Consider the following 11,590-nt stretch of genomic DNA (forward strand, 5'->3'; position numbering starts at 1 on the left):
CCTCGCATCAGACCTGCGACTCTGACACCTGGAAACTCTGGTTTCTTCTTTTGTGATGCTTTTCCAGGCAAATGTAGTCTTTACAGGTGAAACTGAAGGCTCAAACCAAGACTACATGTCCACAGCTATTAACTGTTTAAACCATCAGTGGAACAGGACACACCTGGCAACAGGACACACCCGTCAGTCACGTGTCCCAATATTTATGATCACTTGGAAAACGGATGGGTTCAAACAAAAAGGTGCCGTGTTCTCGACCGTTCAACACAACCAGACGTAAATATCAGGAAACGAAAAGAAAGAAATAACTGAAGAATAAATAATCTGCTTAACTAAGAATATTTATGAAATAATTAGTGTTATTTTCCAGAATATAAATACTGCAATCCATTCAATTATTTAAAAAATAAGTTAAAAAAAAAGTTATTTTACTCAAAACTGGAAACTTAAAACTTTACGTACTATTAAATAATAGATTTTAAATATTTTAAACATTTTTTTTATTCTAAAATATAAATATGTAAAGTAGAATAAATAAATAAATAAATAAATAAATAAATGTACTAATGATATGTATATACAGTACAAGTTACACAGTGTGTGATGTAAGGTGTGATTTACTGCAGGATAACCTGTCGATTACTATTCGTACACACACACACACACACACACACACACACACACACACAGAGAAAATCCTAAAATTAAAAGGACTCATGCGACTTTGAAATGCTGACAGTGAGACACGTGTCTGTGAGTGTGTGTGTGTGTGTGTGAGTGTGTGTGTGTGAGTGTGTGTGTGCGCTCACTCCGCGGCTCGCTCATGGTCACTGACTCGATGAAGTTCTGAGGCGTCATGTACAGCTGACCCTCGTACTCCATCGAGCTGAAGAGCCGGAAGCGGTGCTCGTGGGACGACATGTACACGTCTCCGTCCTCCAAGTCCAACTGCCGGTTCTGCTGGGGGGAGGGGGGAGGGGGGGCAAGAGGCGGGTCACACACACCATACGATGCGACGCGATACGAGACGTCCACGGTACCGGAACCGTGCGGCGATAATCAGTTCCACAACATCGCTGTATTCAATGTGTGTATTCAACTCAATTCATTACAAACTTTTTTGTATAATTAAATAGAAAAAAATTTAAATAAATAATATAATAATATAATAATAATAATAATAATATATAATAAATAAAATAAATAAATAATAAATATAATAATAATAATAATATATATAATAATAATATAATATAATAAATAAGAATAATAATAATAATAATAATAATAATAATAGGTTCTCAGGAGAACCAATATGAAAAAGCTAACTGTCCAAAGAACCATTGAAGAACCTTTTAATTAATTTTTTTTTTTTTTTTTACATAACTAAGCCTGCGGTATATAAACTCCAAATTATTGCTTATTATTTACTCCTCCGCTCTCGGTTCTTATTAAGTTCCTTAATGTTCTTTAAGGGTTCATGGATAAATGTGATCAGCCGTGCTGAAGGGTTCTACACAGAACCTTTATGGGAACCGTGACAGTGCTCATTATCAAACGTACCGATGTGAAAATATTTCCTGTAATACTGTTATCGTTAACTCGTCATCTTTTCCCATCTCCGAATCACTGTCGCGTGGCCACGCCCTTAAACGAGGGAAGCCCTAATCAACACACACGCAAATATTACAAACGTGGAAAGCATTCAGAACTCGTCCATCCAGAAATATTCCTCTCACGTCCTCCTGCGTTTCATAACAAACAAAAATAGCTGCCGTCATAAAATGAGGAAAACCCTGGGGGTGTGTTTTATCGGAAAACAATCGACGAGGAGGCGGAGTTTCCACGCCGAACGTGCTATTCCACTTCGAACACAGCGATTTGCTAAGGGTTATGGGTTAAGGGGCGTGGCCAATCCAAAACTAATCGTGAACTAATCTCGGATCAAATCGTATCCTTCATACAGCTGTTACCCCTACTCAGGAACGACAGAGCCGGTGTAGCGACGCCATTTTTAACGCAACGCCTTCGAATCCTGGATTCTGATTGGCCGTCAGGCGTTGATCGAGTCACTGAATCACAGGTTTCTATAGCAACAGCTCATTCACAGGGACGTGTACAGCAGACGCGCCATATAAAAAGATTTCTTAAAAATGGAGAGATGTTTAGGGAACATTTATGGAAGGAGTCTCCAGTGTCAGCTCAACTTAAAGACTTACAACATTTTGTATTTTTGTGATTTCTCCATAATGAAAAGCGACACGCTGCGTTGTTTGTGTGTTTTTTGACCGATTAACGGAAAATGAGAGGATAGTGAGGGAACGACTGTTTATAGCTGCGTAATAACTGCTGCTAGAACTGAACATTACCTGTAACTAGAAACGGATAAAAAGTATGACGTGCCATTTCTTTAAGAAATAAAACATTGTGACGTAACGTGCTGTTACAGGTAAATAATCAGCATGGGGTGGAGCGATAACACTCACCAGGGCTGTTCTTGTGTTACCGTATTGCTCTGTGTGTGTGTGTGTGTGTGTGTGTGTGTGTGTGTGTGTGAGATATCATAGGAAGAACAGTCCCGCGTCACTACATTCACGCGCTGTCACCCCCCCCCCTTATTTTTTTATTAAAGATGGACCTTTTAATTGATTTCTAATTGAATTAGATTCATTTAGTGTAGTATCACGTGCACTGTGTAGAACCCCACAGCTGACATTTTGTATTTAAGTCACGGTTTTATTAAATGACAAGTCTTGTTGTTGTTATTATTATTATAATTATAATTATTATTATAGCGCGAGCGCTCCTTACCGGCTCCGCGGCGAGCACGGGCGCGTTGTTGCGGACTCCGGTGCGCGCTCCCCGGTAGCTGAGATACAGCACCGCCGCTCCGCCAGCCGCCAGCCCGAATCCCACCGCCGCCACGCCGCTCCTCACCCGCGCTTTGTCCCCGAACCGAGCCGCGGACCTGCTCACCAACACCGACATCATCCTGCGTAACGCCGCCATCTTTACCGGCAGCGCTGTGGGCTACGGGCTCCGTCCTAAATCCCTCCCTCTGTTCTTGCCCCTATTTAAGCGCACTACGCAGGGTGTGAAATTAAATCGCTAAAAGCTCCCGGTTTGACTTCATACCGATGAGCTGCCTCAGACCGGACTCCACCTCGCTCCCTACACCCCACACACTTCACATATAACCCGACAACAAGCCTTCACACCCTAACCAGTGCACTACATCCATTTAGGACACAGCCCGTGTTTACCGCTGAGACCACGTCACGTGACACTGGGCTTTATTAGACGTTAAAATGTTAAACCTGTGCTACCTAGCTAACTAGCTGGTGCTAACAAACATGCTAGTTGTAGGCTAGTCAGCGAATGTTAGCATTTAGCGATTTCTCCAACTGTATTAATTAAAAATGTATACAAACATATACATATTAAATGAAAATCTCGAACATATGGACGTTATAATCGCTCGATATACTGAAGAAAAAGGCTATTTAATGTATTGATCATTTTTGATGAAGATTAGCTAATAATTAGCCAATAATTTTTAGCGCTAAGCGATAGATTTTGTTCACAGCCATGTTAACAGTCTGAAATAAATTTAAAAAATTCATTTTTACCTGATCTTATATTATTTCTCTAAAAATATTATATTACATTAAAAATATTATATTTTATCAATATTATATTGGAAAAAAATGTTTATGATGCTATACAAATATATAGCTAAACATGCTAACCAGCTAGCTCTGATAAACACTGTATAGGCTGTATGTATAAAGCTAGTCACATGATATTAACTTTGTTTATTTTCCTTTTTTTGTGTTTAAAAAATGGATTTTAAGTGACTCTTGGCCATTAAATATATAAATCAGTAATGCAAATACAGCATTCCAGTGTTTAATAAATACCGTTATCACTCTAAGTTGTTCAAACACCTAAACTTTTTTAATCTTCTAGAATAAAAGATGGATATAATGTGTCTGAAATAAGTTTCTGTCCGTCATTAACACCAGTATTAATTGCCATCGTTGATGTATGAAGTCATGAATAACAGTGTGGTGCATTTGAACATTATTATAAATGCATAGTCCGTGTCAGTCGTGTGTATGTATTGTTAAACCTTAAACGCTAAACTTTTGTAGTATAAGAGGAATAAAAACGCTTCAGTGCTTCATGTGCTGTTGCAGAAAAAGAATCGGCTTCATCACACCAGCATGTCGCTGATTATTTTCCTATAACAGCACCACACACACCGTGTTTTATTCTGCATACGAGCTATAAACATTAGTACTCTGCTTAGCTAGAGGACATATCCACCACCTTCCACCATTTATGTATTTATTTATTTATTATAAATAACTCACTGTAAATTAACTTTAGACATCCCTTATAATGAACCAGCAGCAAGATATTTAAGATTCATCCATTCATTTTTGGCAAAATCCTGAATTCTGAATATAAGCACCTGAAGAGGAGCCCAGAAACAATAACACGAAGGATATATAATTTTGCAAAACAACTATATATATATAACATTTAAAATGCATTATATGTTTATATAAAACATGCAACTGATGGAAATTCAGAGTTGACTTTCTCCAAATCTATTTAATGCATCTGTTAGTGATATCAGAGTCCAGAGCAATCACACGACCTCGTGTTTCCCCAGTTGCTCAGCACTTATATGCGTCTTTGAACACGCGCACGTGCGTGTGTGTGTATGTGTGTGTGTGTGAGAGAGAGAGAGAGAGAGAGAGAGATTCCTCTATGCCTCGTGCAAGGCAGGTACCATCACGTGCAAAAACAAATGTATAAATAACTAAATAATAAAAACTCACACGCTTGACTGGGCTCGTAAAGACATTATGGTTGTATAATTCGGAAGGAGCATCTGTTCTGCCCCCTGTTTGTGTCCCCTTTTTACCCCGTGATGAACAATTATGCAAAAACACCCCCGGCGCGTGCCCTCCGTTTAAGGCGCTTTGACCCCCGGAGAACAATTCACGTCACGCGCTTTTCTTTTTCTTTTCTTTTTGCTAGGACTTATTATTATTATTATTATTATTATTATTATTATTATTATTTGAACTCGACAACTCCATCGACCCGCTTCGTATCGGAGATTCTTTTTATTGTTTTCGCATCGATTTTTGGTTTGATCATAAACGCGAAACGCGCGCGCGCGCACCTGTTTAACGCTATTTAATGCGTTACAGTCTTTTTAAGGCTTCTTACATAAACACAGTGACTAGGCCTATAGGAACGTTATACTTCAAACGTATAGCTATATATAAGCATTCTATGACGTCACGTTTCGTGCTTAAACATATAGGCTACATAAACATATATGGACTAGTCTCTTCATCTAGCTGTGTGTGTGTGTGTGTGTGTGTGTGTGTGTGTGTGTGTGTGTGTGTATACATATATAAAGCATGCTATGACAATAATTTGCATAAGACAGCATGGCTTTAATGCATATTCAGCATTCATTAGAAATGAATATCATTATTAGCAATGAGACGGAAATGTTATACCATGTCTAACATCTTCACATCTGGATGGATAATGCTCCACATGTCATTATACAGCCTGTAGTTTTTCATCTGTGGTTCATCTGGAATGGCTGTGACAATGGTAAAGATCAGGAAATATATTGAGATAATATATTTATTATAATATATTATATTACAGTCATATGCAAATAATGAAAACAAGAATAATGAACTTTATCAATAGAACAGTTTTCATGATATGACGTACAATCAAGTATTAAAATATGATGGATACCATAAAATGTAAAAGGCATTAACATAAACCAAATATAAAAAAAAGAAGTAATTACTAATATAAAGATGTTAAATATTTGAATAATGTATAGAACACTGTATACATGTATATGCGCGTGTGTGTGTAATCTGATAACTAAGATTAATAAGAGTAATATTTATATATCCGCATGTAATAGTGAATATTATATATATATTGTTATATATATTGTATAGATGAGATGTTATAAGCTAATACCTGCGTGTTTAAGTACTGTAAGAACTGCTGACTTTCAGATCTAAGTCCTGAACATGTTGTTATCTGCTGGTGTTGGGGAATTTTCCGAGCCTGGATCAGAGAATCAGAGAGATTTTCCCATCAGCAGTTTGTGTCTTCTTCTCGCTGCTTCGCTCTTAATGACTCGGAACAGCACTGATTCACTTTGAAGTGATTCTCTCGACTCTTTGATTCTCTTATTCAAAGGGCAAATTAGAGCCAAAAACCATTGTGGGTAAGGGGGCGGGGCGAGAGGAGGGGTGACGTGTGTGTGTGTGTGTGTGTGGGGGGGGGGGGGGGGTTGATGAGGGGGCGGGGCTGATGCACAGATGTGCAACACATCTGCCTTGTTTTCCTTTCAAACCTGCACATGTTCTCTTTGTTACATTCACACTGAAGTGTTTGTCTTAATGCACTCTGAAAAGAAAACGTTTTGTTTAGCACCCCAAAGGGTTCTTTCATTTATTTCTAAAGGTTCTATGTAGAACCGGGCCTAGTATCAGAGTATCAGCAATAGATAAAGATAAGAACCATTAATTACGTAATGAACCCTTACAAAAGCTCTTTTATTTCTAAGAGTTTCATTTCTGTTTCCTCAAGGGTTCTCCTTTAAAGGGTTACAGCAGAACCCCTCAAAACTGTTCCTCGAGGGTTCTTTGGATGTTTTTTCTTTTGTTTTTAGTTCTTTTAGGTTTATTGCTTGTTGGTTTGTTGTTTGGTGGAACCCTACAACAGAGATGCTCTCTTTCATAATTTTTTTTTTTCATAATTTTTTTTGGATGGTTCTCTGTGGAACCATCCAACAGAAGGTTTCTCTTTGACAAAGGGTTTAAAGTGGAACTTCTTTGAACTACCCGTGAACCATTAACCTTTGAAAAGAACCCTCAAAGAACCTTTGAGGAACTTTTATAAGCGTGGTGAAAAGAGGCCTGGATTCTCTGATTGCAAAGTTTAAAGCTTAAAACACAAATCATTTCGAGAAGAACTTTAATATGGATTTAAAGGAATAAATATATATTTTGATAAATGGAGAACCATAATGTTTTTTTTTTTAAATCAGAAGTTTCTTCTTTCTATTTAAAGTTTTCTCTTTGTTTTCTCTTTGTTCTCATTGACAGAAGGTTTAAAGGAGCACCCCTTTGAAAGGCTAGAACCATTAACCAGCCAAAGAACCTTTGAAGAACAATTTTTACAAGTGCCTTCAGGAACCTTGGATTTAACTGAGATTTTAACAACATTTATTTTGGTAAATGGAGAACCTTTTAATGGATTCTTTTGTCAGATGTTTGATCAATTGAGAACACCTAACTATTCTTTGGCTTGCTCTGTGGTGAAACCCTACCACAGAGGGTTCTCTTTTAAATAAAAAGGTTATAAAAGGGTCCTCCTCAAGGGTTTTGGAGTGTTCAATGGACTTTGAAAGATTCTTGGATTTGGCCATCAGTGGAAACCTTAATGGTTCTTTGTGGAACCCTACAACAAAGGAGTTCTCATTGGGGTTCAAAGTAGAACCTCTTTGAAAGGATAAAACCATTAAGCATCCAAAGAACCTTTGAAGAACCCCTTTTTGAGAATGTAGTGCAAAGTGGAAAGATAAATATTACTCCTAAAAGGACCCTAATTTGCATTAGTTTTTTTTTAAATGGAGAACAATAAAGGATTATTGTAGCGGAGGTTTATCCCTCAGGAGAAATCTGAAACGTTCTGTGTGGAGCCCTACCACAGAGGGGTTCTCTTCAACAAAGGAACATTTCTTTGAAAGAGTAGGACCACCCAAAGAACCTCAGAGGAACTGTAGAGGTCTGTAAAGTTCCACCTCCACGTGCAAAAATAAAATGAAACAGGGATTTAAAAAAATCTCTCTCTCTCTCTCTCTCTCTCTCTCTCTCTCTCTCTCTCTCTCTCTCTCTCCACTTCTTCTTCCTTCTCCCGTTCGCTTCCACCTGCTGCCTCGCGCGCCACTTCACGATTCTGTCCAGGCCACGCGCTTTCCCGTATAGCCGCTCGGTTGTGGGAGCGCGCGCGAGCTTCACCCCTCAATCCCTTCCTCCATTTCTTCATCTGCGACTTTTTCTTTCTTTCTTTTGCACGTTTGTGTCTCTCACTTCCCTCGTGCAGCACTTAAAAAATATATTTAATTATTAATTAATTATTATTTTTTTTTTTTTTAAAAAACAACAACATATAGATCTCGTGTGTGTGTGTTATGGGATGGATGGTGGATGATGAGCACGTGATGAAACCGTCAGATCATCAAACGCGAGGGAGGATCAAACGGTCGAGGAGTTAACGGGTCAAACGGGAGATCAGTGAGCTGGGGGGGGGGGCGCGGGGGGTGTCATTTGCATACGTCATAGGCTCTTGCTTTCGCATAGGCTACGGGACGTATTTAAAGGCTCGTGCATCAGGAATAAGGAGTCTTATTAAGCAGACTAGAGCACGCGCGCACACTCTCCTCTCCAGTAACTTTTCTCGTGATGATGGGTGCGCTCGTGGTTGGTGGTCCCAGCAGCAGCGGATTCTCTTCACACGTCTCCGTCGCGACTCCCGGTTCTCTCTTCCTGCACGCGCACCTGGCCCCGGCGGCGGAGCGGCTCTCGCGCAGCGCGCTCTCGCCCCCGGCAGAGTTCGCGCACCTCCGCGGCGTCCTTCGGCGGCGGCAGCTGTACTGCAGAACCGGGTTCCACCTGGAGATCCTGCCGGACGGAAGCGTGCAGGGCACGAGGATGGACCACAGCAGATTCGGTACGGGGAAAACATTATTATTATTATTATTATTATTATTATTATTATTATTATTATTATTACATCATGCTTTCCAAAAATGATTCTGAAAAACCTTTGCATATTGAACTAGCCTATTAGTACTAGTACTGGTGCGCTCTCAGTAACAAAGAGTACTAAACAGTACCTTTCCTTGTCGCTTATCTTTTGTACCTATAATCTTTCACCTGAATGTATGTATACAGTGCACGTGAGCACCTTTTCGAGTAAAGTCTTAAAGCTGTCCTACACACACATTTCTATACTAAAGATACAAAAGATTTACGCTTAAAAGGTACCACCTCACACCACAACAACATTTCAAGCTTAAATGCAATCGGTTTATTAACCAAAGCACCAAATATTTTACACTCCCAGAAATAAGAGTACCACGTCGCTGGGATCTTTAGTACCTTTAGTGTGTATCTTTCACCTTTAAAGGTGCATAAATTAAGGACATTAAGGAACGCTGAGTACCATTTATACTTTAAAAGCGTATTAAAAGTACAACGTGCACTTTCCCAAGTAAAAGATGAACCCTTGATGGTACCACTCGCATCACATGGCAAGGAAAGGTACACTTTTAGGTACAAAGGTACCAAACATTCACCACTGTATATGTTATGGAAGGTTTATTTTTGTTTACATCTCAACTCTCGTGAGAAATTCATACATATGCAAATGAGCTGAAAAGGGCACTAAGTGGTAGAGGTACACTTAAAGTAAAGGTACACCTTTTCTAAGATAGGGAGGTGAAAAAAAGATAAGGGTACCATCCTTAAAAAGGAACAGTTTCCCCTGGCACATTTATTTTGTAGCTTAATATTATTGCGGTATTTCCTCACGTCTTTCCTCCAGCTCATTTGTTGGAATTGTTTGTGTTATGTATATATAAAAAAAAAGATTTTGAAATTTAAACCTGTGTCTTTACTTTTCTTTTCCTCTCATGCAGGCATTCTGGAGTTTATCAGCCTGGCTGTGGGGTTGGTGAGCATCCGTGGTGTTGATAGTGGCTTCTACCTGGCCATGGACAGCAAAGGGCATCTGTACGGCTCGGTGAGTGTGATCCTGTAGCAGTAGTAGTATCCTGTAGTAACCCGAATCAACCAACAGGGGGCAGTAGTAAAGTAACGCCACTATCTTTTAACCTCGTCGCTAACCTCATTACTTTTCTTCTTATCTCCTGCAGGAAAAGCTGACGGCAGAGTGTGTTTTCCACGAGCACTTCGAGGAGAACTGGTACAACACCTACTCGTCCAACCTGTACCGGCACGGCGAGCAAGGGCCACACTACTTCGTCGCTCTGAACAAAGATGGCACTTCGCGAGACGGCGCTCGATCCAGGAGGTACCAGCGCTTCACGCACTTCCTCCCACGACCTGTCGACCCAGACCGCGTGCCCGAGCTTTACAAAGACACCCTGGGACAAAGCTGAGACGAGGTTTGCGTCTCAGAAATGCTGGACATCAACGAAAGCCCTTCATTTTTCGGGGCATAAAAAGGTTACTCCAGCTCAGGAGATACACTCCTGGAACGAGCTACCATTTTGGTGGGTACAATTGAGCAGATAATGTGTTAGCACAAAACATCGCCAAACATCCACAAATCCCTTTATTTGGAGGATATACGCTCACTCATGTTGAAGAGGACAGACCTCAAGAGGGATCTGTCATCATCTGGTTTATGTATGACGGTCTAATTGTTGGACATGAAGTTCACCAAACATCCATCACAGCCCTTGTTTCTTGAGAATGGAAGATTACTCTGTTGGGAAACTGCTTGGCTGTCTCCAGACAGACTTGTGAAAAACATCTGCCCCCATCTGGTGCAGCAAATGAACCGTTTGTCCATCTGAGGCAAACATGGTTGAGAAGATGTCTGGTAAAGATCTGTTATTTCCACAGAACCCTTCATCCTGGAGTGTAAATGGTCACGTCACGTTAAGGGGACGCACTTCTAGAAAGATCCACCCTGATCTAGGGTTATATTGAGTCAATAATCAGCTTATTGGACATAAAGGATGTCGTATATCCCTTCAAAGCCCCTGATTTGGGACCGAACCTGAGAAACGAGAAGCAGCTGGTTCACGTGGCATGTTAACAAACTTCGACATAAAGAGGCGAATTTTTCAGGAGATCAGGTCAAATGTGCAGTTTTGGATAATGACAATGGAGCTTCTTCTGGGAAGATGTTACTACTTCTGGAACATCCTTTAAAACAAGGACACGGTTAGACTCTCTCGAGTTTTGGAAATAAGACATGGACATTGATATTTTGGACCAGGAAATGACTTCCCTGTTCAAGCAGCATCTTCTGCGTATGGGAAGATGAAGGGACGGTCAATGATCTACCACTGAAATTTCTGGAAAGCTTCTGAAGGAATTTCCAGCTGTGTCAGGACTCTGTTCTGTTCAAACACTCGCATTAAACCTCTACCAAATGTTCCATTTTTTTAGTCTATAATTTATGTTTTTTTTCTTTTTTTTTTTTTAAATACATATATTTATTTTATATATTTATTTATTTCCAAAGTATATTTTTACAGGTCTATAGAATATGGGGGAAAAAAAAGGAAGTTATTTTCAAGACACTGGATTATCCTGAAAGTATTTTCATAGAGGAGTTTTCGAGCTGGCTTGACTCTAAAAATTCTGCCGTTGTTTCATGTTCACAGCCATGCTTGGTTTGTTTCCTGTTTTCTCATGTCACACACACACACACACACACACACACACACACACACACACGAAGCAAGATCTTTCCAGAATGTTCT

The 11,590-nt window shown here is 39.8% G+C and overlaps 2 protein-coding genes across 4 annotated transcripts in view; one reads left to right on the forward strand and one right to left on the reverse strand.

Moving 5' to 3' along the window:
• Nucleotides 1-3,300, reverse strand: part of micu3a (mitochondrial calcium uptake family, member 3a) — a 27,853-nt gene extending 24,553 nt beyond the window's left edge. Inside the window, exons 1-2 of one of the 3 annotated variants that reach the window (XM_053618882.1) lie at nt 2,812-3,292; nt 810-960 (exon numbers count right to left, since the gene is read on the reverse strand). In XM_053618882.1, coding sequence (XP_053474857.1) covers nt 810-960; nt 2,812-3,009 — 349 coding nt within the window. In that variant the 5' untranslated portion in view covers nt 3,010-3,292. Of the gene's footprint in view, nt 1-809; nt 961-2,811 lie in introns of all 3 variants that reach the window. The other 2 variants (XM_053618883.1, XM_053618881.1) reach the window with 2 other exon arrangements.
• Nucleotides 3,301-8,406: 5,106 nt separating this feature from the next.
• On the forward strand, nt 8,407-10,291 carry fgf20a (fibroblast growth factor 20a). The gene is made up of 3 exons (XM_053618885.1): nt 8,407-8,799; nt 9,770-9,873; nt 10,007-10,291. The coding sequence occupies exons 1-3, from the start codon at nt 8,532-8,534 to the stop codon at nt 10,250-10,252; spliced, it is 618 nt and encodes a 205-aa protein (XP_053474860.1). The 5' UTR covers nt 8,407-8,531; the 3' UTR covers nt 10,253-10,291.
• The last annotated feature ends 1,299 nt before the right edge of the window (nt 10,292-11,590 follow it).

The sequence above is a fragment of the Ictalurus furcatus genome, chromosome 29, assembly GCF_023375685.1.
Source record: "Ictalurus furcatus strain D&B chromosome 29, Billie_1.0, whole genome shotgun sequence".
In the NCBI taxonomy this organism is placed as follows: domain Eukaryota; kingdom Metazoa; phylum Chordata; class Actinopteri; order Siluriformes; family Ictaluridae; genus Ictalurus; species Ictalurus furcatus.

Bases quoted from the DNA above. Each gene is read 5' to 3' on its own strand.
- fgf20a (XM_053618885.1), top strand. From the start codon at position 8,532: ATGATGGGTGCGCTCGTGGTTGGTGGTCCCAGCAGCAGCGGATTCTCT. The intron at 8,800-9,769 runs GTACGGGGAAAA...CCTCTCATGCAG, and splicing joins GATGGACCACAGCAGATTCG to GCATTCTGGAGTTTATCAGC. The intron at 9,874-10,006 runs GTGAGTGTGATC...TATCTCCTGCAG, and splicing joins AAGGGCATCTGTACGGCTCG to GAAAAGCTGACGGCAGAGTG.